The 25,046-nt window shown below is 38.0% G+C and overlaps 1 protein-coding gene across 4 annotated transcripts in view; it reads right to left on the bottom strand.

The window, feature by feature from the left end:
- Positions 1–1,467: 1,467 nt before the first annotated feature.
- Positions 1,468–25,046, bottom strand: part of TAPT1 (transmembrane anterior posterior transformation 1) — a 66,144-nt gene continuing 42,565 nt past the window's right edge. For 3 of the 4 annotated variants that reach the window (XM_054553757.2, XM_009239815.4, XM_054553758.2), the window contains 7 exons: positions 19,736–19,816; positions 16,281–16,390; positions 14,832–14,891; positions 14,373–14,441; positions 10,818–10,894; positions 6,804–6,964; positions 1,468–3,724 (listed from right to left, as the gene is read on the bottom strand). In XM_054553757.2, coding sequence (XP_054409732.1) covers positions 3,495–3,724; positions 6,804–6,964; positions 10,818–10,894; positions 14,373–14,441; positions 14,832–14,891; positions 16,281–16,390; positions 19,736–19,816 — 788 coding nt within the window. In that variant the 3' untranslated portion in view covers positions 1,468–3,494. Of the gene's footprint in view, positions 3,725–6,803; positions 6,965–10,817; positions 10,895–14,372; positions 14,442–14,831; positions 14,892–16,280; positions 16,391–19,735; positions 19,817–25,046 lie in introns of those variants that run through there. The other variant, XM_054553759.2, reaches the window with a different exon arrangement.

Below are 25,046 nucleotides of genomic sequence, written 5' to 3' on the forward strand. Positions count from 1 at the left end.
ATAATAAATAATGAGTATCCAGAAAGAGAACTTTCAGAAGAATGTGTTTTAGCAAGATAGGTCTAACTCCTTGTTCCTCTTATGTAAAGATCTCTAAATAGTCCCTCTCAGATTTCCTAATGTACTAACGTGGGCTAAACTTCATGAACAGAACCTCCAGGTTCAGTGGCTTAGAAACAATGGCATTTCAAAAGTCTCTCTCTTATGTATAGTCAAGCGGAATTTTCCAAGCTGACCAGCAACTCTGCTCCACAGCGGCATTCAGGGACCCAGGTTCCTTCTCTCTTGTGGCTCTGCCATGATGGGCACCTACTGGGACAAGGTCACTACCTTCTCTGGGTTCCACCTGTGGGAAGGGGACAGAGGAGGTGAGGGGGACTCACCCACGGTCTTAAGGGTCCTGGCCCAATAGCGGAATACACCCTTCAACTTACATCCCCTGGGAGAATGAGTCAGCTGGCCACAGGTAACAGCAAGAGGGGCTGAGAAGTGCAGTCCCCAGCAAGCAGCACATGCCCAGCTACAACTCTACACGAGGGAACAGGAGAATGGATTCTGCTGGACAACTAGCAGTCTTCAGGGAGAAAGTCTTTTCTTATTTCTGTATATAGCACTGTAAAATTGCTATAAAATTATCTTATTTCAAGCCAATCCAATAGGAAAAAAAACAGACTTACATAAACATTTTAAAGAACTGTATTTTAGAGCCGAAATAAGCCTGACAGATCATTTGGTCAGTGGATACCCTGTGACCAGCAAACACTATTTCATCGACTTGTTCCTATCAGTCTTCCACAGACGAACAGGGACTTATCTTGCTCATTGCTGATCCCACCACTTAGAACAGTTTCTGACACATACGAAGTGATTAACAAATCTTTCTTGATAAAAAAATAGTTGAAAACATGTAACAATGTAGAGATATTACATTATTTTGTAAATTTATCTCCTCCTCTGCTGAGTTACCAGGAGTGGCAGGATATATTTTGATGGCCTAATTATAGCAAGTTTCTTTCACGTTATGTAAAATGAATATAAACTCTAAATACTGGCCAAAGTCCACAAGAAAATCTGGACAAGCATATCAGTGACACTTGGTCTTTACACTTATTCTAAAGGAAAACCTAATAAGGGTCTGGCCTATGCTGTGCCTTCATTAGATTTTTTTAAAACCAAAGCACTGTCTTGAAATTGACTCCCAGATGTGAAAAATATTTTGTGTGACATTCAAAACACCTGTAAAATGCAAATACCTTCATTTGCTGAGAAATATTAAATGGTCTATAATCAAGGCCCAGCCTATTTTTTCCAAAGACAAAATTAAACATTTTGCCACCATTAAGACCAAAACAATAATTCAAATTAAGATAGCTCTATCACTTGTGAAATACAAATAAATTCTTATTATACAGTGGGAAATTCACTCTACCAAATACAATAGTAAATATTAAAATAAATTCAGTGACCTTTTTAAAAAAGATTACAAAACTGAATTTATTGAGTTTCACACAAGATGCACTTATAAAATTAGTATTGAATGCCATTATAACAGAAGAAATGAACATAATCCCGAACTCCCAACAGCATCTGCAAAGGAATGGAAATCTTCTGAAAATGACAGCGCAGTAACAGAATAATTCAAGCGGAACTGAAGATCTATCCAAACCATGTTCCTGCTCTGAAATCAGGGTTGTGTTTGGCAAAGCTTTCCCCAAACTATTCCATTCACCGTGGCATTGTTCCTTTTGTTGGTAAAGGGAGATGGAAAAAATAATAATTCTAAAATGGGGCTCCATTAAAACACACACAAAGCAATTAAAAGCTTTTTCATTTTTAACTTAAAATACTTCCTGGTTTCACAAAGGCATGTCCATACAATTTCCTCAACATTAATCTTCAGATTTCTTTAGTTAATGCAAAACATTAAAATTCACTTACTTTTTTGTATTTCAAATGAACAAGTCAGAACATTAAAGCTTGCTTTATATTTCATCCAAGAAACAGACAAATCACCTAAAAATTGCTTTCTGCATATATATGTATGCCTGAAACATTTGCATGAGAGCTAAACTTCAAAATCAAAACATCAAAGGAAATAACAGTTAACAGTACCATCTTCTGGACAGTTCTGAAACCAGAAGTTGTAGAAGTTTTACAGAAATGCAAACACGGTTGTCAAGATAAAATGGGGTGGGAAATAACTTCTATGATATAGGCCACAAACTAGTAATTAAGCGGAAACAGAATCTTGATCTCAAATAAAACCAAAAAGCACCTTTTGGTTGCTGTTCCCAACAGCCATACACAGATGCCTCCCCACACCAACAGCCACCCATACGCCTCAAACACCCCATTTACTTTCACACAAAATCCTCTCCAGACCCAGGCCTGCCCCATCCCCAGCATAGGGCCCACCCTGACAGTCACATCCCCACAGACACCCTCCCACAGAACACACACCCTGCCCCAGCACAGGCACACCCGCTGTCGACCCAAACAGAAGGACTAATGCATTTGGTAAGCCCAAGCAAGATGATGCTGCCTAACACACTTGGAGCATTTACTTTACAGTTAAAGTTGACAGTTTTGAATTTTGTATATTGACAATTTTTCAGCCTGTTCAACATCAAATCCTTTTAGCTGTAATAATTTATGAAGTAATTAGTTTCAAAGCAAAATCAGTTAAGTATACCTTAAAGTTAACACTGCTCTGCTTCCTTGGTGTAAAAAGTGCCCTTTTGTAAGGAAATTTATGTTTTATCCACCAATTAAACGACATCCAGCTCACATTTTGCTTTAAAGAGTAAACTGAAAAATTATGAAGGATGTTTCCCAGTAATGCATAGCCTTCATTAATTATTTTTTTAATAAATAAACTAGTTTAGCGTTTTTTTTTTTTAACCCTACAAAATGCTAGTATTCATCATGTCTTATTTAAGGTAGCCTTTTATTCTGATTAATTAAGATACATCTTTAAGGGTTATTCTGGTGGTAAGAACATTTATCTTGACTTATGTTTAATTTTTTTTAATGCTTTGGCAGATGAAGTAACGTTTGAAAACTGTTTGTGAAAATAGTATGAGACTGGAAAGGTAAAGTCGTGGTAAAAGTTTCACAGTTTTCCAGGTATTTCCTTATACTGAAGAGGTCTTGAGGCAAATTCAACATTCTGGAAGCCCAGATTGACAAAGCAAAACAGATTTTGATGTTGCCTTCGTTGGGTCCTGGAAGTGACGCTGCTGCTTGGCCAGGCAGAAGGAAGTTTTATAATCCATCAAGCTTCCCAGAGAGTCAAGGCCGGAGGTCGCTCCTGTCCTGTGATCTCATCCTCAGCCAGGCCATATTACTGGAAGAAAGATACTAAGATTTGCTTGCCAATAATAATTTAAGTTTTTAAATAAATATTTAAGTGCCATGTTTAGCATCTATCTGTCCTGGCAACACAGCACTTGTTGCCCCAGGACCCAGCTTCTTCAGTGCATGAAGCCACAGATTCAGTCAATTCGGTTTCCGCAAATTGTGAACCTGTCTATCTCTAACAAATCTTTCTTTGAGGATCTGTGTTTTAATTCAGAATTGTCCTGCGTTATGTCCTTCTCGTCACCATCTGGAGTTGTCAAAAACTGATCAGAATTGCTTGTCACAAGTAATGGTATGATATTTTCCTTTTGATGAATAGGCTGTTTGGTGACGGAGGCAGACAGGTTTTCTTCTGCGGAAAGGCCTGTGATAAAATAGATCCATTAAATTAGAGAATGACTTTTCCCCAATTATTAATAAATACAAACTTACCAATATAGTGGTGCTGAAAAAAGTGCCCATTATCCATGCTTTCAGATAAAGCAAATGATAACCAAATAGCATGTTGTATAAGCAGCCATCATTTATAATAAAACTTAGAGGCTAATCATCTGTTTGTTCAATTTTATGGAAGGGTACATTACATTGCTCGTATCACACAAGCAATGCCATCACCCAACTGCAGAAAGATCACAACTCCTACATTACGGCTCCTCTCTATATAATCAAGACCTAACATGGCTGTTGCCAGTCCTGAAACATTAACACTTGCTCCAATACAGAACATCAGGGAGTGGGCCAAGAAGACTTTACTACATTCCACCTGTCATCTGTAGTCACTTCAGCTACAGTTGGTTTAGCATCATCATCTCTGGGAAGTCCAAACCAGAGGTTAAAAACAAACAAACAAATAAACAAAACCCCCAATGTTTATTTTAGGCCACAGAGATCCTGGAGCCTGGCTTTGGGGACAGCTGGGCTGGGGCCTGGAGAGACTCATCTGAATCATACATTCAATCCATGTAAGAACAGCTTCTTTGAGGCAAAAAAGACACACCACCAGCTGTACACATTTAAAATGTATAATCTGATGAGTTCTGACATGTGCATACACCTGGTCACACTACTGCCATGATGGAGGTAATGACACATCCAGCTCTCTTGTAGTAATCCCTCTCTCCTGCCCTCACCCCCAGGACCGCTGTCTTTTGTCGCTTTTACAATGTGATGAATCTGACGCAGCTTTGAGAGACAGCCCCATCCCTCTCTTTAGCTTGACTTCAACACCCTCCTGAATGTTCTCCAGTCTGTGTTCTCCTGACCTCCGAGACATTCTGAGCAAACACTCAGGCCGTCATCCTGAATGTACTTCTCATAACATGACCCCTGAATCAATGGCCCTGACCTGCAACACGTGCTTAAAGCTTTTATCCCCATTGACTGGATCCTCCTTGAAAGCAAGAGTGACACTTACTAACTTCTTTTTATATTTTTTGTAGAGATGGGACTCACTAGGTTGCCCAGGCTAGTCTCAAACTCCTGGGCTCAAGCGCTGCTTCTGCCTTAGCCTTAGCCTCCCAAAGTGCTGGGATTATTAAAGGCGTGTGCCACCATGCCTGACCTAACTTCTTAACTAATATGCATAACAAGAGAATACGTACAGGCCCCACTATGAATTACCTAGTTGGTTGAAAAAAATGCAATCCTTATTACTAATAGTGTTCTTATGATAAAAAAATTATTTCCCAGTGATTATACACATTGTTATTTTACTTTATTTTCACTTCCGGTTAAGTACACATGATGAGCACAGCCCCATTTTCAGGTAGGACTCCAGTCCAGCCCAACTCTCCTCTCCTCCCTCTTTGTGAAGCACACTCCACACTTGCCATATTGAGCTGCTAGTTCTCCAGACACTTTTCCAGGCCTCCATGATCTAACTCATGCTGGCCCTTCTGGAGTGCCCTTTCCACCAGCCTGCCCTGGGCAGTTTCATCCTTCAAGCTTTTAGTTTAGAAGAACCCCCCTCTCCTGTCCCTCCAAATCCTCTGCTCACCTATTTGGACCCCTGTAGTTACATGAGGCCTTGAAGGACATCCTTTATTTTTCTCTCTTCAGCATCTCCTCTATGACCTTGCACACAGTTGTTCCACACATTTAAAAACACATCATTTAGGCTGGGCGCGGTGGCTCACGCCTGTAATCCCAGCACTTTGGGAGGCCGAGGCAGGCGGATCACAAGGTCAGGAGATCAAGACCATCCTGGCTAACATGGTGAAACCCCGTCTCTACTAAAAATACAAAAAATTAGCTGGGCATGGTGGTGGGCGCCTGTAGTCCCAGCTACTCGGGAGGCTGAGGCAGGAGAATGCCATGAACCTGGGAGGCGAGGCTTGCAGTGAGCCGAGATCACACCTGGGCGACGGAGCGAAACTCCGTCTCAGAAAAAAAAAAAATACATCATTTAAACTAAAAGTTATATGAACAAATACCTCTGTGAACAGGGAACTACCACCCAACAACAAAAATTAAGTCAACGTCCCAGTTCTTCCTCCAAATCTTCCAACCCAGAAACCTTGGAATCATCCTGAACTCACCTATTCTTCTCACACTGCATAACTTCCTCATCAGCAAATACTTCACGCAAACCTCCCAGGTCTATCCAGAACCTGGCCAGGTCTCCCTGCTCACACCACCTACCCTGCTCCTGGCCAGGTAGCTGCCTCTCTGGTCCCTACCTCTGGGCCCACCCCTCTGGAGTTTATTTTCCACAAAGCTTGAGAATGATCCTTTTAAAATGTCAGCTGCATCATGCCACTGCTCCACTCAAAGCCCCGCAACAGCCCCCTTCCACCTGGAAGGTCCTCATAACAGCCTGCAGCCCTCCATGGCCCCCAAGACCCCCTCTCCAGTCCATTTCCCTGGGAATGGGCCACTGCAGCCACCTGGCTTTTAATGTCCTTTGATGCGCCAAGCATCTTCCTGCCTTGGTGCCTTTGCTGGGCCTGCCGGGCCTCTGCCTGGGAGCTGCTCCTGGAAGGCTGGATGCACTGTCTCGGGCTCCAGGACTCTGTGCAGTGCCATCTCCTCACACTTGGGGGAGCGCCCAACTCCCTGTTGTACTTCCCTTTCCCCGTCCTGCTTTTGTTTTCTCTGCAGTTCCCCGTCACTTGACATAGTGCATATTTATTTCTCTCTACCCCTCTTCCCGACAACCTAGAACAAGCTCCATGGGAGCAGAGAATTGCCTTTCCACCCCACTGCTGTATCCACTGGAGCTGATGTGTCGCAGGTGCTCAATGTTGAACAGCGAATGAGTAAATGGAAAAACTCAGAACACTGGGCCAGGTATATATGGGATGGGATCTAAAACACAACCATTAAAAGATCCAAAAATCTATGCAAAGGGAAACCAATCTTTAAAGCGTTGCTTAACATTGATCAAACTGTGATTTAACTCTTTGAAAATGATCCAGGGAAGTGAAGAAAGGGACCAAACCTACCTTGAGAGGGTTTACATTTGTTCTGTGATTTACTGGACGGCTTGCCTGGAGTGCAGGTTGGGGGAGGATTCGACAGCTTCTCTTCCATTTTGGCTTCCTTCACATACTGGCACGATTTCCCCAACAGCACGATGCTATTAAGCACTTTCAGGGATATCAACCTAAAAACAGAAACAAAACAAACCACATCCGTTGGAATTCATCTAAATCCCTGTGAATGCCATCTACTACCATGGCTAAGGAGAAGGTGGGGGGGCACGGGACGGTGACAGATTAGGGATTTAGAGGAACTTAACACAAATCTTGAGTTTTCTGAGGCTTCTTTGCCACAAAGAAAAACTTGGGAATTCCTTAGTTCTCTTTTTTTTTTTTTTTTTGAGACAGAGTCTCACTCTGTCACCCAGGCTGGAGTGCAGTGGCACAATCTCGGCTCACTGCAACCTCCGCCTCCCGGGTTCAAGCAATTCTTGGCCTCAGCCTCCCAAGTAGCTGGGATTACAGGCATCTGCCTCCACGCCCGGCTATTTTTGTATTTTTAGTAGAGACAGGGTTTCATCATGTTGGCCAGGATGGTCTCAAACTCCTGACCTCGTGATCCACCTGCCTCGGCCTCCCAAAGTGCTGGGATTACAGGTGTGAGCCACCATGCCTGGCCTCCTTAGTTCTCTTATAAGAAATTATACCATTTAGAAATTTTTCCTGGTATTAAATATTTTAACATTTATTCTTTTATTACACAACAAATACATTTAGCACATGCAGATGAACAAAAAAGAAAATAATAAAATTACATGATTCCACACCCTTATGATAATCACTGTGACATTTAGTATGTTATCTTTCAGTCGCTTTCTCTGAATACGCCTCTATTTGTACTTTCTTGCTGTATAGAAACAGGGTCTATTTTACAAGGCAGTAGGCGAGTGGAGTCAGGAGGCAGAGCATGGACTCTGGGGTGAAGTGTGTCTGTGTGGAGTCCTGAGTCCACTGCTTAGAACCTGTGTGCACCTGGGCAAGCTACTCAACCAGCTAATCTGGAAAGGAGAGCAGTCAGGTATGGTGCTTAGAGCAGTGCTTGGCACACAGAAATGGCAAGCAATTTTGTTATTACTGTTGTTATTTATATAACAATGTATCATGAATTTGTTCCATATCAGTTAATGTTCCTCAGTGACCTTATTTTAAATGGCCTTATAACATCACTATATGGGTTATCAAATAACAAAGCCCCAAACAACTCGTATTTCTGGATATTTAGATTATTTTCAATATTTTGCTTCTACTAAAAAGTTTCTGATTAAGAAAACATGTTAAATCTGTATTTCCTTAGGATACCTAGATACCTATGACTACAGAAATAAAATTTCTGGGTCAAAGAATATGAATATTTTAAGGCATTCAATACAAATCTGGAAAAAAGTATGGGAAGAAAAAAGTCTCACATTAACCTCAATGCCGGTTTTATAACCAGTGAAGAAGTTGGTTTTCTTTTTTAACAGGCAGTCTTGCATTGTCGCCCAGGCTGTGGTGCAGTGGCATGATCATCGCTCACTGCAGCCTTGAACTCCTGGGCTTAAGCAATCTCCCACCTCAGCCTCCTGCACAGCTGGGACCACAGGCGTATGCCACCATGCCCAGCTAATTTTCTTTTTTGTAGAGATGGGGTCTTGCTATGTTGCCCAGGCTGGTCTCAAACTCTTGGGCTCAAGCAATCCTCCCACCCAGCCTGCCAAAGTCCTGGGGCTACAGGCATGAGCCACCATGCCATCTTCTGCTCAGCTCCTTTCATGGTCTCCCCTCCCTGGGCCCTCCTCCCCCATGGCTGCTCATGGACTACTGCAGCTGCCTGGTGCCTGCTGTTCCTCCAACAGGCCTGTGTCCCTGTGCCCTTCTGCTGAGCCTACACTCTTCCCAGGTGGCTGCACAGCTCCCTTCCTTACTGAAACACCAGCTCACCAGAGAGGCCTGCCCTGGCCACCCTCTCTAAGGCAGCTCCATCTGCCTCTCCCATTCATCTCCTCATACTACTGTGCTTTTCTTCCTAATGATTCCTACCAACTGTCAATAGAGTGACTTGTTTTTCTAGTTGTTGTCTATTTGTTGTTGGGAATTTCTGCGACATCAAGGCAGGGCACTTGTCTGGCTTCTTTTTGGCCAAGCCCTAGACCAGCCCAGGCCCTGCTGCTAAGCAGCTATTCCCTGAGGAGCACTGGGCAGACAGCAGTAACGGCAGAGGCTGGCAAGTCCTCCCACCTTAGCTGGCAAGAGTGAGTCTGGAGGGAAAGAGGAGAAACTGGGTGTGGTGGGGAAAAAGTTCAGCATTTTATGTCAAAAAGCCCAACTGAATTCTGATTTTATTTTTTTAACTGAAGACAGATTCCTGGGTTTGGTGTAGTTAATTGATAAAGAATGCATGGACAAGGTAGTTTTGAGAAAGTTTCTGAAAGAGAAGAGGATAATTTAGGAATCACCCTGAGATGAGGATTAGAGTAGGTGAATAAAGTAGAAAGGTGAGTAAGCAGATCTGTCTGGCTGCACTATCCAGGTGGAGAAGTGAAGCAACATGGGGAGGGAGGCGACACGGGAGGCTGGGGGCACAGGTGCCCTGAATTCTAAGTAACTCAAGATTAAAGCACATACCCCTGGGTGAACTATGCACAGGCAACTGTAACTAAACAAAGGTTTTCAGATGTAGCATATACATGCTTCATTTCCTGATTATTATGTAAAGAACACTAGAATAATTAGATTGTCTAACAATTATTCCCATTGAGATTACAGCAATACCACTTCGTAAACACAGCACAATGTTAAAAACGTTGAGGGGCGGTGTGAGAATCTACATTAGAAAAGGAAGGTCTTAATATTTTTTAATGTCAAAAAATGAAAAGAGTTACATTCATATAGTAAACCATTTACATACTCATTCAAACAAAAAACAGGCAATGCTGTCCAGTGTGATCAGAACCTCATCCTCCTCTGTGAAACACTGAAATTAGCCACATGACCTACACACAGCTCTGTAGGACAAGGGCCTGAGCCAGCTACTGCAGGAGCTGGGAAGCCGGCTCACGACTCAGGATACTTGGTGGAGAGGTGGAAAGTGCAGACAGAAGCTACTTCAACAGAAGCTTCCTGAGCACGTGCCAGGTAGTGTGCTAAGCCCTGGGCAGGAAACAATGTGAAAAACACACTAAAAATACCATGAAACTGGAACTCTAAGCAAATCCACCGCTCAAGTTGTGACTGCTATGCTTACCCTCCAACATTTTTCCTCTGGAGGGATTCAAGTTCGAACCCTCTCAGACCACCCCTCCCTGAGTGAAGCTCCTGATGCACACCACCTAAGCGAGGGTGGAACAGGTTTCCCGTTTCATTTTTCAGTGAGTTAACTGACTGCCAGGTCTGGGTACTTTATCGTCGTTCACTTCTTGAGAAAAGTAACAATGGCAAAATCATCATTTTATATTGTTATTTTCGTCATACCATTTATTTCTATCTTAATTAGTTGTTAATTTACTGTATGTCTCCCCCAACCAAAATGTAAGATCATGAGACCAACAAACCTGCAGATGGATTCCACTGGTCACAGACAGAAAACCTACGCTTGTGCATTACATTTGGGTTTACGTGATGCCTGCCTACAGTGTGCTGAACAATTCAATGTGGCAAACATATTGGAGCATCAAAGATGTTTTTAAATATGAAAACATGTCTGCAATGGCAGGCTTTTATTCATCAAAAAAATGTGAGTGAAATCTAAATCTTAAGCAAAAAGGGCTTTAAGATTTTGCTAAAAATTAAAATAAAATCTAAAGTACTATTAATACTACTACAAATAGCAGTGTAGTTAATCTAACTGAGTCACAAATAAATACACTTGGAGGTATAGCTGTTGAATGGAAACCCCTGGCATAGATTGGGAGTAGTATGATTGGGATGCTATTAACTTCCATTACATCTTGCATTTATGCTTTACTGTATAGCCAAAAACATATTCAAGAATAATCTTACCCAAAATAGAAGAGTATGACACAGGCATAAGACAGGATTCCTTGCACTTTAATTGAGCTTGTTATAACTCTGATGAGCTAGCCAGAAACAAACCAAAACAACAAAAACACACAAACAGAACACACAACCACAGAGTTATTAGTTAATACTTAAAAGATTTCTCCATGCTGACTTTAACATTTTAGGCATATATCTATGGCCTCTGTCTAAAAATCCAAGAGGGCAGATTTGTCGATTTGTATCAAAATCTGCCTGCTTGTGAAACCTTCTGTGGTACATTTGGATTGGTTCAAGCAAATCTGGGATGCCTGTGGCTAGTGCAACAGTTTGACTCTTGTGGACTCTCTAAGTTCGGCCCTATACCTAGGTCATGAATGACACATGTACTTATACCTCATAGGGATGCAAAGCAGCTGATTTTTATAAAATATTATTCTGCAAAGTATAAATGATTTCATCTTGCTACAAGTGTCCACACCAGAGCCAGACTCATTTGGTGGGCGTTTCCTTACTCCTGTTTTTTTTGCCCCCCGTCCTTTCTTCTTTGACTCTTTTAAGAACCCCCAGTAACTCACAGGGAACACAAGAAAAATGGAACCTTAAAAGTTTTGTATCTAGAAAAACTAAACATTATTAAAAAATTAATTAAACATTGAAACATTTCTCTCTTTTGGATAGTTACAGTTAAATATCCATTTTCTTACTTCTTTCACAGAAATAAAGGAATAAAAGCATTATCCTTGGAAGTCTGCTGAATAAATCTGGTGGAATCAGTTAAAGGAAAATGTCCACACATTACAAGTGCTGCTGTGCCCATATGTTAAAAGAGAAACAGAGAATTAGGGAGAAGTGGTCTTATCTAGTAACATCAAGTTATCCAAAGTCTATTAGGGTATCTTAAATAAACATCATAATGGTACACATTTAAAAAGACATTTAAAAATGCTTTTAATAAAAGAACAATAGGGAAGAGCTGGGGCAGTGGCTTGTCATATGTTCAATAAACTCTCACTATGAGAAAAGTGACAATGGAAGCCCTCAACTGTGTCATAGTCTTTACAGGGTAATGTCTACTGTATAGGCAATTGTGACTGAAGTTAACACGACTCCAGGATTTTATTCATTAATATGAAAGGCAAACCAATGATCACATTTAAGGCTTAAATAACTATACTTTTATCTAGCATATTATCAGTTAACTTTTACTCAGTCTAATTTCCATGAGACTTTAATACACATTTTTTCTTCCTTTTTTCGGATATAAAATCATTTTATGATCCAATGTAATGCTTAGAAGAAAAAATTGCCATCCTTGTGCCTTAATTAAAGAATTAACATGTCACAGAGGCCTCGATGTATTTCTCACGGCTCCTGGATGCCCGCCAAAGCTGTGGCACACAACGAAGCTCTGTGAGCAAAGTGCTATGGAACGAAGCCCACTAGATCTCTGCCTAACTATATAACCCCCTTTCAGCACACTGCAGGTGTTCCAAAAGTGTTTTGTCAATTATTAACTATTCATAAATATTTTGGTATAACAGCCCTAAAAACTCATTTAAAGAATAAAACAAAGATCAAAGAAAAACTTTTAAATACTAAATCAAAAAAAGTTCATACTATGAATTTTCTGACAAGTACTAGACAAATAAGTCAATTATTATTTGGCAAAGCAGGATCATATTTAAATCCAACCATTTGACCAATCCTTACAAAAAAAAAAAATCAGGCCTTATAGGTTTATCCTTATATTTGTATGTTTCATATTTCTAGTTGTAGTAAACAAATGCGGAAATATTTAGTATTCTATTTTATCAATCTCTTAAGCCTTTAACAAACAATTTTATTATTTAGAAGCCTCCATTTTTCCAAAATTCTAGGAATTCCTTTTTCAAAGCAAAAGAAAGCTATATGATGATGTAATAAGCAAGCTATTAATATAATTAAAAATGTTTAGGGATGTGGTTGTCTGTAAAGGCACACTGAAATTTAAATAGCATTAAGCCTATTAATCATCTGTCATCTAAAAAAAGTCAAGGAAGCTGGTCTAAAATATAGCTGGTATGACCTTCACTTTCTTTACACATTTCTTAGTTGATTTGCATGAGACTGCACCTATAGAAGTCTAGATGTCCTTTGGCAAAAAAGACAGTTGCATTTGTTTGTTTTGTTTTTGTTGTTTTTTTTTTTTGAGATGGAGTGTTGCTCTTGTTGCCTAGGCTGAAGGGCAGTGACGCGATCTCGGCTTACTGCAACATTCCCTCCCAGGTTCAAGTGATTCTCCTGCCTCAGCCTCCTAAGTAGCTGAAATTATAGGTGCCTGCCACCACGCCTGACTAATTTTTGTATTTTTAGTAGAGATGGGGTTTCACCAAGTTAGCCAGGCTGGTTTCAAACTCCTGACCTCACGTGGTCCACCTGCCTCAGCTTCCCAAAGTGCTGGGATTATAGGTGTGAGCCACCGTGCCCAGCTGGTTGCATCTGTTTTGATGTTAGAGTAGGTAGTCAAGAAAGAACATAATCAAATATAAGTGCAGCCAGCAAATATATATTTTTTCTTGCCTCAGCCTCCTGAGTAGCTAGGACTACAGGTGCACGCCACTAAGCCAGGCTAAACAAATCCTCTTAATTAACATTATTATAGCCTAACCTGGCTAGAAACTATTTGCAAGCCTGTTCTGGGCAATTCATTTAAATATTCAAAGTTGATAACTTGTTGAGGGTTGATTTAGTAAGTTTCAGTAGTACTTTTGAAAAAAAAATACGTATTTCTTTTTATTCTTTTTTTTTTTTGAGATGGAGTCTCGCTCTTTCGCCCAGGCTGGAGTGCAGTGGCACGATCTCGGCTCACTGCAAGCTCCACCTCCCGGGTTCATGCCATTCTCCTGCCTCAGCCTCCCAAGTAAAAAAAATACATACTTCTTGGGTATAAAAGCAGGAATTTTCATTGCAAAAAGTTTGGACAATTTTTAAAAAGTATTAATTACCACTGATAGAGAATATGTCTTCATTTGGGCATACCATAATTTTTTAACCTATTTCGTTTGTTTCTAAATTTTTATTATTACAAATGTCACTGAAATGCAAAGCTGTGCCCATAAATCATTGTGTATCTTTTATAACTATTTCCTTAGGATAATTCCTAGAAATGAAATGACTGAATTAAAGCATGATACCATCACATTGCCTTGTAGAAATACTGGATTAATTTATACTTCCATGAATATGTGTTGCAATGGCCACGTTAATGCCCGTGCTCAGATATTTCCATTAAAAAATATTTTTTACTAAACGAATAAGCAAAAAAGAGTATTCTCATTGTTAGGAAAGCCATTTACATAAAACAGCTAAGCATCACTTATCTATTGGATGGCTCAACCAATAGATATTTGGATATATAAGCTACTGCTATAATTTAAAACAAAATTTTCTTCCAAGTTATTTACCCTTAATTTTTATATCAAGTCCTTTTGAAACAATCATATTAATAACCCATTTATTAATATTCTATAATGATGGCTACTTTGTTACAAAAAACATTAAAAAGTATGCACTTACTAAAACAGCTAGTGGGAGAGGAATAAAGCCCATCCTCCGTGCTACAGAGTCACTATAATCAGTGTATGCCTGAACAGAGAAAGAAGCAAAAGATTCAGATTTATGGGATTTAAACAGCGTTTTAAAAGTACTATTCACTTATTATGTTCTAAACAGGTGAGGCTATGGAGCAAGAACAGAACCTGGCACTTATAAAATGATGTGGAAATCCAAATGTTCAGAAGTCTTAAATACAAAGTTGAATAACTTAAAATGCTGCAAAGAGCATACACTACTTAATGTTAAGTATTACTATTATTCTTAATTTGTAAATGTTTATTTACTGTTGAGAATAGAGATAAGTAGGCAGCTTTATGTAGCTTTCCTTTAGTTAATATTTCATGCTAAATTAAGCATTATTCAGTTAATTTCAGACTATGCCTTTGTTAATTTCAGACTACGCCCTTGATAAATGCTCACATTTTTCTGTCGGCTGCTAACAAGGTCAAAAGCAAGACTGGCTCTATATTCACTGTACACCTAAAGACAAACAAGAATGAAATATTAAGTAATATAGTAAAAATGTATCATGTGGAAAGACTTAGACTTTATTAATAAAAACATTTAATAATTAACCAGGAACAAGTGCTAATAACCAAGCAGACATCTGGGCATAATTTCCTTATTTGTTTTCCTACAGTAAAGGTAAAATGTAACCTCAATTCCCCTGAACTGTTAACATTCATAGATCTTCTAAACGTTTTTCTTTAAAGGGGAATAAATATCCAATGACTATGATCCTGAGAGTTTAGAATTTGGGGAAGAGTGACTATTTTAAGTAGTGTAATGTATATAAAATAATTTTGAAATTTTAAATTAAATGAATAGTTTAAAAAAATTACTGTTTGTCTAATCATAATAATGTCTTCTGAGAAAAATGAATGCTGAAAAAGACATAAAACTAAGTTAGGGAACATAGTAAATATGAAGGCACTTGTGAATGATCATTACCACTAAAAATTGCACAAGTGTCTCAATCAAGCCTATTAATTTTGACTTCAGATGCTAAATAAATGATCCTATGAAAAGGGAATCATTCTGCATTAAGAAAGCTGAGAAAGTAAATGGTGAAATTACTTTATCAGTGCTTTACAAAAAAGTACAAAACTGTATTTACTTTAAGTACATTAAAACATTCAGAAACTCATAATTGAATCACAGCTGTTGCAACTGCATTTTATTTTAAATAATTGCCTTTTGAAATAAAACAAATATTACTGTGAGACTGTTATTAAAAGTACCACCCAGTAAAATCTAGAAAACTGTGGAACTATTATTTATTTTGGGACTGAGGCAGAAATGAGAAATACATTAGGAAACTTTCTTACGTTTTATATGCAATAAATCTATAGCCACATATCTATTTCTAGAAATTATCCAGAACATCTGGTTAGAACATAAAACAAATTTCTCAAAGTTTAAACACTTTCACCAGAAAAATGTAGGCTCTCGTCTTCTAAAACTTAGCAGGAACCTATTCATAATCGTGGAAAAAAATCAACTTTTAAATATAAAATATTTTAAAAACCTAGCCAGAGAGAAAAGTTTTGATGGTCTAAGTTTTAAAATAGAAACAATGTGATTTTAAAGTCTTTAAACAGATTATGACAGTGTTAACTGATCAGAATGATTTTGAGTTAGTGACACTGTGACTTCGACTACTGGCTGGTCTATACTTCTACCCCAAGATACGGAATTATCATTGCCTAATATTAAAACAGAATACTTTCAATAGTGTAATAATTTTTAGAAACTTAAAATTACAATTCTTACTTTAAAGTATTAACAAACTGCTATTATTCTACAACTTTTAAAAATTAAGCAACAGAAGTAAACTTTAAACATTGAAGTGCATATCAAAATACATACATCTGCAGTAATGTCATTGAATTTAGTGATAAAGGCATGTTTTACAATATCCACGGCAATTTCTGATCCAATTACCATACAGACATCTGGAAACAACACCCAGAGATGATCTGTAAATAGAAAAAAGAAAAACAACGAAATATCTTAATATGAACAGAATCCATATCACAGGCTACTAGAGAAATATGAAATCTCTAGAAAAAAACTGTAGTATTTTCAGTAAATGATGAACTAGCATTCAATTATAACCTTTATCAAAAGAGCTATACTGTATCAAGTTAAAGGATACTTCATTCAACAAACATTTATTCAGGCCCGGTGCGGTGGCTCACGCCTGTAATCCCAGCATTTTGGATCACCTGAGGTCAGGAGTTTGAGACCAGCCTGGCCAAAATGGTGAAACCCCGTCTCCACTAAAAATACAAAAATTAGCCAGGCATAGTGGCGTGCACCTGTAGTCCCGGCTACTTGGGAGGCTGAGGTAGGAGAATTGCTTGAATCCGGGAGGTGGAGGTTGCAGTGAGCTGAGATCGTGCCACTGCACTCCAGCCTGGGCGACAGAGCAAGACTCCATCTCAAACAACAACAACAAAAACCCAAATATTTATTCAGTACTTTCTAAGTGCCAAGAACTGCTTTACATGCGGGCTCCGGTGGTTTAGCAGAGAGCCTCTACCTTCACGAAGCCTACGTGCTGACATGCTGATGGGATGACTAGATTAAGCAGGTTCCTTAGAAAATCCTTTAATTCCATAGCTGCCTCAATGTGACACTAAATAGCTAGAAGAGATGTGTTGTAGTCTTTGTAGATGAGCAGTCTTCTCCTTCTTTGATCACTACAACGTAAAGATATTAATCAATCCTTTGTTTCACTGTCATACAGATGTTAGCCTGATAAATTTGCTCACCATTATGACATTTAAATGTCTATTCAAATAAGACCTAGTGTTAGATAGATAAATAGGGTAACCGTAGTTTACAATAATCTACTGTGTATTTCAAAATAGGTAGAAGAGAAGAATTTGACTGGTTCTAACAAAAAGACAAATATTTAAGGTAATGGATATCCCAAGTACACTGATTTGATCTTCACAAATTATATGAATACATTAAATTATCACTTGCATACCCAAACTATGCAAATTATGCATCAATAAAAAAAATTTTTTAATGCCAATTCAGTACCAGGTACCTGATGAAACACACCCACAGACAACCTCCTAAGAACTTGGAAAAGAATGTAAGAGTGGGACACAGCAAGAAAAAGACAGGGAGAAATGCTCACAAGGACCCACAGCAACTCAAGACCCAGGTAGCCAGAGGGTGGGATGGAGACGATACAGCTGGGCTATCCTGGCTGACAGTGTAGACAGCTTCTGTGAGTCTGGCATCACATCAGGTTTTGGAAATCAAGGGACCTCTTTCACCGATAAGCTCTGCTACTAACTGCTATATTACCTTGGGCAAGTTTTTTTAATCCACATCACTGGCAAAGAGCAAGTTTCTTAATGAGCTAAATTCCAGCTTCCTCAACCACAAGGTAAGGATAGTAAGTGTCTACACTTAATTATTATGAGAACTAAATGAAATAATGGTGCACAGCAATGTGCCTGGCATACAAAATGGCTAGTGCTGTTTTTATGTTCCTCATGACCCTGAGCACTTAGAGCAACCTTCCATAAATGGCACTTTGTTGGTGTTTTTTTTTAAAGAAATTTTAATAAACCTAAAAAAAGAGTGAAAACCTAAAACAAGAGCGAAAATGGTGAATTCATCAATAAAAGCAAGTGCTCCGTTTATCATATTATCTGCCATAGTACTAACAAACGAGGCAAGATAATTTATTAAAAGTCACAGTATAAATGAGAATATGACTTCAAATATCCAGCTGTCTAGGAGGCATAAAGACTATTTGTCTTTTGGTTTAACCACTCAGCTTTGGGAATTGCTGATCCTACATGTACTCTACTGGAACCAGTGACACATACCCCCTTCTGCCCTTCATGGACACCCTGTTAGGTGACTTAGTTATAAAGAAATATACCACCATTCACTAAAACAAATCTGGGTACACAAAAGAATCTAGCTGTGTGTACGGAGGAAGAGGCTTTTCCACCACAAGCCAGGTAGCCTACTCGAGCTGCTGTGAGATGTCATTTAATCTTATGGTTTCTCTATGAAAAAAACTTCTGAAAATGTATCTCCAAGAGCGTATCTCTCATTTTATATGTTTTTGATTTTTCAGTTACTTGAAAATTACCAGTGAATTAAAATAAATTAAGAAGAAGTTAATAAATGCCTATAACATATATAATATTGGGAGTAGTAAATGAAATCCAAAACATGGTTGCATCCTTTAAGAATGAGATTCCAACAAAAACGTCAGACATTCAAACAAAAACTCTAAATTACTTGAGATACCTGAGAAATTGATCATTTCCCACTTAGCTCACTTAGCATTATAATTACCCATTTCCCCTTAATTAGCCTGTAAGTCCTACAAATGTCGTAGCATTTTTTACATTACCACAGTGCCTGCCCTTGTGCTTAGAAACTAGCATATGCTCAGTGAATGTCTGCTAACTGAATTGATAATGAAAATTTATGGAGTCTTGACTATTTCCTGTCAGCCTGAATTTAGAGACACACCTAAGTAGCAAAATTTCCACCTTACTTTATATTTAATTTATCCCTATATAAAATGCTAATCAATGGGTAAAAGATAATGTTACGGAAGAGCAAAGGTTCTCCTGGTTAACCCCTAAGATGAAAACGATCTTTCTGGATTTAGGTAATTAAAGTACACTACAGTTAAAAACCAAAAGGCTCAGAGCTGCCAGGCATAACAGGGCGCACTCACCTACTGAGTATACAGCTCCAGAGACACTGAGGAGTTTATGGAAAATGACAGCATCCCACCACACCACAGAAAACATACCCAATCCATTCTACTGAAACAGGTACATTCATGTGTCACTCAGCAACAGGGATACATTCTGAGAAATGTGTTGTTAGCCCATTTTGTCACTGTGTTAACATCATAGAGGGTACTTACACAAACCTAGATGGTATAACCACACACCCAGACTATATGGTATAACCTATTGCTCCTAGGCTACAAACCTGTACAGCACGTTACCATACTGAATATTGTAGGCAACTGTGACACAATGGTAAGTGTATCTAAACATGCCTAAACACAGAAAAGCACACTAGGAGACCAGGTGACAGGAATTTTTCAGGTCCATTAGAATCTTATGGGACCACCATTGTATATGTGGTCTATTGTTGACTGAAGGTCATTATGTGACAGATGATTGTTTCTCCAATACCCAAACAGTAAAACAGCCAAAGTCTTTTGAAGTTTTCTGCAATATTCATTTTATTCCATGTAAAAGAATGATTTTGGCTTAGAAGTAAAATTATAAGACACTGTTTTGTTAAGAGTGAGTTACCTGGATTCCAAGAAAACTGTTCCATGTTTCTTAGACAAACTATCAGTAAAAGTACATAATTTGTGAATCGTTCCTTAATATCTAAAAGAAAAAAAATCAACATAAGTACTGTAGTATATATAAACAACATAATAAAGCACATATATAAAATAATTATTTTAGCCAGAACATGATGAAATTATTAGACGATGTATAAATGTCTATAAATATACAACTTTATATATATATATGTATATACGTGTGTATATATAGGCTGGTGCTACCTTGGTAAGCCATTGACTTCTTTTGCCAACATAATTCTAGTATGGAAATTCCAGTTTTCTATAAACTTCAAAAAGTATTCAAACCATCAAACTGCTCAGACTGGGTCATTAGGTTCCTCCAACGGGCTTTGGGGACATATGACAACTGTTTCCATTTTACAGAAGAAAAAATAGAAGCAAAGAGTAAAATGAAAGACTTTGGGTAACAAAATCCTTGTGTAAAATCCCAGACTATTTCCAATCTGGTAAATAGTACACAATTACTGAACTGATGAGTCCTTTAGCTGAGAGAATCCTGCTACTACACTAGCATTTCTGGGGGTGTATGTAGAACTTGAGGGAAAATAACCCCAAATTGGGCTTCATAATATTTACCATAGACTAATAACTGTGTGCTGAGATTAGGTGGAAGGAATTTAATAAAAGCAAATCACTGAATTCTTGCTAAAGGCCAGTGTACACATTTCACTTTTTAAGCTGTTAACTTTCTCATAGTCTTAGATACCGTGTAATCAAGAAACGGGAGGAAATAAATTTGTCTGCAGTAAGAGTGGCACACCCATGTATGTGTGCCGATGTAATAGTGGGGGCTGTGACCAGAAACAATCACTCATATTAACAACCCATCTCAAAAGCTTTTTTACAGTCTGCTGTCATTTCCCTACTTTCCCACTGCCTCAGTAAATGCAAGCCTCACCCATATCATTCAGCCATGGCGCACCTCCTGTAAGCGCTCTGAATTTCAGTTTCATCCTGATGTACTTCATGAGACTGTCTTTGCTTCTCTTTTTTTACTTCCACCTTTCCCCATTATTCTCTAGCAACGTGATGCAAACTTTTATTCCACAGCAAAATTTCATTCTCTATAAGTGAGTTGGCCTTTACTCTCTGTACCTTCCCTACATCCTTAAGCTCTTCCAGTCAGTTGCTGGTACCTTCTTTTTCAGCATAGCTCAGCTCCTTATTAGTGATGGGTCTGAGCTGTGCCTTCACTCCCTCAAAGCCCAGTGGGCACTACTCGCTTCCTATTTCCAAAGCTGAAGCACTATTCATTATGAGTGTGAGCTCAGGGCACAGTGAGGCTCAAGGTACCAAGCACTGAGATGCCTCCTTAGGAGGCAGGGCACCTCCAGAGCAAGTCCATGTGGAGTTTTCAGGTGCACCTGTTTTGATTTGTTCTAGATCACATGTTTAATTTATTCTGTGACTTCAAAAGAGGATACAGGTTAAAGGAAACTAAGAAAAGTCTGCTCTAGAATAAGTTCCATCAAAGTCTGACACAAAATATATTCTTTGTTACTATAGCTAACTGTGGATCTTAATTCATGGGGTTAAATTTACCAATGTATCTTTAATTGGAATTCTGTAGAATTATTCACCAAGCTATACCTATATGTGTGCTGTCCTTTCTAATTTCCTTAAATGAATTTAACAATGAAATGTATTTATTTTTGATACTTCCCAAACATGTATAATATAGACTTGCTTCATTACAGAATTATCTGAAAATAAATGGCCTTGAGAAATTTAAAACACTATCTGAAATGAGCCAAAGTAACTTTTGTAAACTCTAACAAAGCAAAACTACTGTCGAATTTAAATTAACTGTATTTGATTTTTGGACATATGGCAGTTGCAAGTATACAGAAAATCTGCAATAATTTCATTTCTAAGGATACTGATGAAAGGGGAAAAACTTATCTCATTAAAGGTGTATTTAGGGCAAAACAGATTTTATTTTTTAAGTTTTTATTTTTTTGAGACAAGAGTCTTGCTTTGTCTCCCAGGCTGGATGCAGCCTCCACCTCCCGGGTTCATGCGATTCTCCTGTCTCAGCCTCCGGAGTAGCTGGGATTACAGGCATATGCCACCATGCCCGGCTAATTTTTGTATTTTTAGTAGAGACAGGGTTTCACCATGTTGGCCAGGCTAGTCTCCAACTCCTGATCTCAGGTGATCCGCCCGCCTTGGCCTCCCAAAGTGTTGGGATTACAGGCGTGAGCCACTGTGCCTGGCCCAAAACAAATTTTAGAAAAGCAGACTATTTCAAAATATGATAGAGATTAATAAAAATGGATAAATTCGGTAAATGAATGCAATTTTATAAGATGAAGGATGTGAAGGATGGCAAGCTTAAAGATTAAAAAGTGACACCATAAAAATTAACTCTATTTGGTAAGATAAAGATACAAAACTATATCTAACTATAAAAATGAGGCTGTTATGTGAAGATTTTTTTGAAAGTTTTATTCTTACACTTTCACAAGTTTTACATTTAAATGTTTTACATAGACATTATAAAATCAAGATTTGACTTTTAAAATTTGAGTTAAAAAATACTCAACTTTTAAGTTTCTCCAAAGTAAGATATAAAAAGAAATAAAATTTTTATGAGAATAACAGTCTGATACTGATAATCGAATATATATTACATAAATAATGCAATTAGCAACATATTTATACCATCTCATCTTCAGAATAGTCAGGGTTCGGATTAGAACTGAACTCTTACATTGATTAAAAATTAAAATTTCTAGGAATGTTTTCTCCTAACCTTTATTAAGAAGCTTAAAAACATTGGTATGAATGCTTTTAAAATATTTCTGATATTCAGGTTATTAAGCTTTTTCCTTGCTATATTACCACTAACAGGGATATACTTTAACATATTTGCAGTCACATTTTACATATAAAATAAGTGACTATTTCCAACAAACATCCACATTTATTGCAGGTTTGCAGGCTTCTAAGAGTCTTAAGCGAGCTATAAGCTTACTCCAGACAACCTAACTCCTGAAGGACCTTTCTAAATGCACAGTTCACATTACCAATGGGTAAAAAGCTATCTAAAATTCTTCATCTCAAGAATGCAAACCCAGAAAGGCTGGGGTTCCACATTCAGCTGACGCTTATGTTAAAATGAAGTGAAGAAAAGGATAATTTGTTAAAAATCTGGTTTTATTAACTAAACTACTTTTCACATGTCCTCAGGCAATTCCTCCAAAGAAAATATACAGTGAGCTACCACTGAAAGGGGTAAAGTTACTCTCAGATTTCTCCATGAAGTCTTCTATATTAAACCAGCATGAAGGACTGAACCTTACACTACATATCTGGCAACTCAACTTCTGATGGAGAAAAAATTCATAGGAAAATTCATAAGAAAAAGTTAGTCGATATGAGTATCCCTCCTGACTGGCTCTTATTAAGTAGCTACTACTAAAGCATATGAAGAAGGCAACATATTCATATAAAGAGTAAAAAGCACCTCTTGGTGACTTCCGATCTTTCCATTTTAATAGCTGAATGTTGCCTAGAATTTTTTTTTCTTACTTGAGAAGGGTCTTAAAATCTGCCTTAGGGTAAAGTTAATATCTTATAAAACTCTTAAAGGGTACAATGCAGACCACCTTGCATTGTAATATGAGCTACTTTGCTTACAGCAAAAAGTAATTTTTTTTTGGTGCTAAGTAGTAACCATTTTAAGCCAAAATAAAGTCCAAATTTCTTGTAAACTGATATGCATACCTGATCATTGCATCATTTTTTTTTCCAGAGTTTTCTTAAAACTCAAATATTGAATACCTAATCTTTCTAAGCTAAGAGGTTGGAATTCTGGGGAACCCGTTTATAAAAATGAAAAGGGGTATTAATTACATCAACATGCTGGCCATAAGGTTAAAAACATTCACAATTTCCCCCTCATAATTTTGAGGCTTTTATACACAAGGATTGAAAACCCTTAAAACTTAAGATCTGCGTGTCTAGTTTAAGGCTCTATAAAGAGCACTTACCCAAAGGAGGTTACTAATATGAATTAATTTTAAAAAAAACATGGTTTCCACAACAAACGAAATTCTTACAGTTGAATCAGTTTACTCTATGGTTAACTATTGAAGCAAAGTATTCTATAATTTAGTACCTTCCCTCCTTCCTCTTTCATTTCTAATTCATGATGCTTGGCAATCTGCACTTGAAAGGTGAGGAACATTAGTAAGCAGCAAGAATGTGAACTGCCTCTCAGAGCTTTGAGAGTCAGGTCTAGCATGGCCTCATAGAATCATCTAGGCTTTATGTTCAAGTTTTCCATTTGTTCTTTTTGCTCCTTGCTTAGTTTTCAAATCTCCTATAACTTGTTTGTTTTAACATATTCATATGCCATTATTTTCCTTGTCTAATATACAGATACAGGTAAAATTTACATACAGTGAAATGCACAGATCTTAAGTACATAATGTGATGAGTTCTGATCAATGCATAATTTGTGACACCAAGCCCTTAATACAGAAAGAAGTTCCATCATCCAGAAAGCTCCTTTGAGTCCCCTTAGTCAATCCAAATGCCCAACAAACAACCTCTTATTCCTATCATCATAAATGAATTTTATCTGATCATAAACTTCATATAAATGAAATAATACATTATATACACTTTTGTGTCTGGCTTTTCTGCTCAACATAATGCTTCTGAGACCTACATAGCTGACAATATTAGGAGTTCATTCTTTTATCTTTAATTGCTAAGTAGTATTCTATGGTATGGATATACAGTTTGTTTATTTTCCTATTGATAGGTATTTGGGTTGTTTCCAGTTTTTGGCTAGTATGAACAAAGCTGCCATAATAATTCTTGCAACAAGTCCTGTTGAGGAAATATATTTCCAGCACCGAATTACAGGGCAGGTGAACATTTAACTGTATAAGAAATGGCCAAAAACATCAGTTGTAATACTTTACACTCACACCATCGATGCATGAGTGCCAGTTAATCCATATCCTAACTTGTGGCACTGTCAGGCTACAAGAGCAGTCACTCTGGAGGGTGTGCAGTGCTATCTCATTATGGCTTTGTCTTTCTCCAGTGACATTTTCCCTAATAATGCTGAGCAGCTTTTCATGACCTTATTGGACATTTATAGATTTTCTTTTGTGAAATGTCTGTTCAAGCCTTTTCCCCATTTTAAAACTGGATTGTCCTTTCATTATTGATTGGTATAGTTTGTTATATATTCAGAAAATAAAAAAAATCTGTCGTCAGATATATGCATC

The sequence above is a fragment of the Pongo abelii genome, chromosome 3 (assembly GCF_028885655.2).
Source record: "Pongo abelii isolate AG06213 chromosome 3, NHGRI_mPonAbe1-v2.0_pri, whole genome shotgun sequence".
NCBI lineage: Eukaryota > Metazoa > Chordata > Mammalia > Primates > Hominidae > Pongo > Pongo abelii.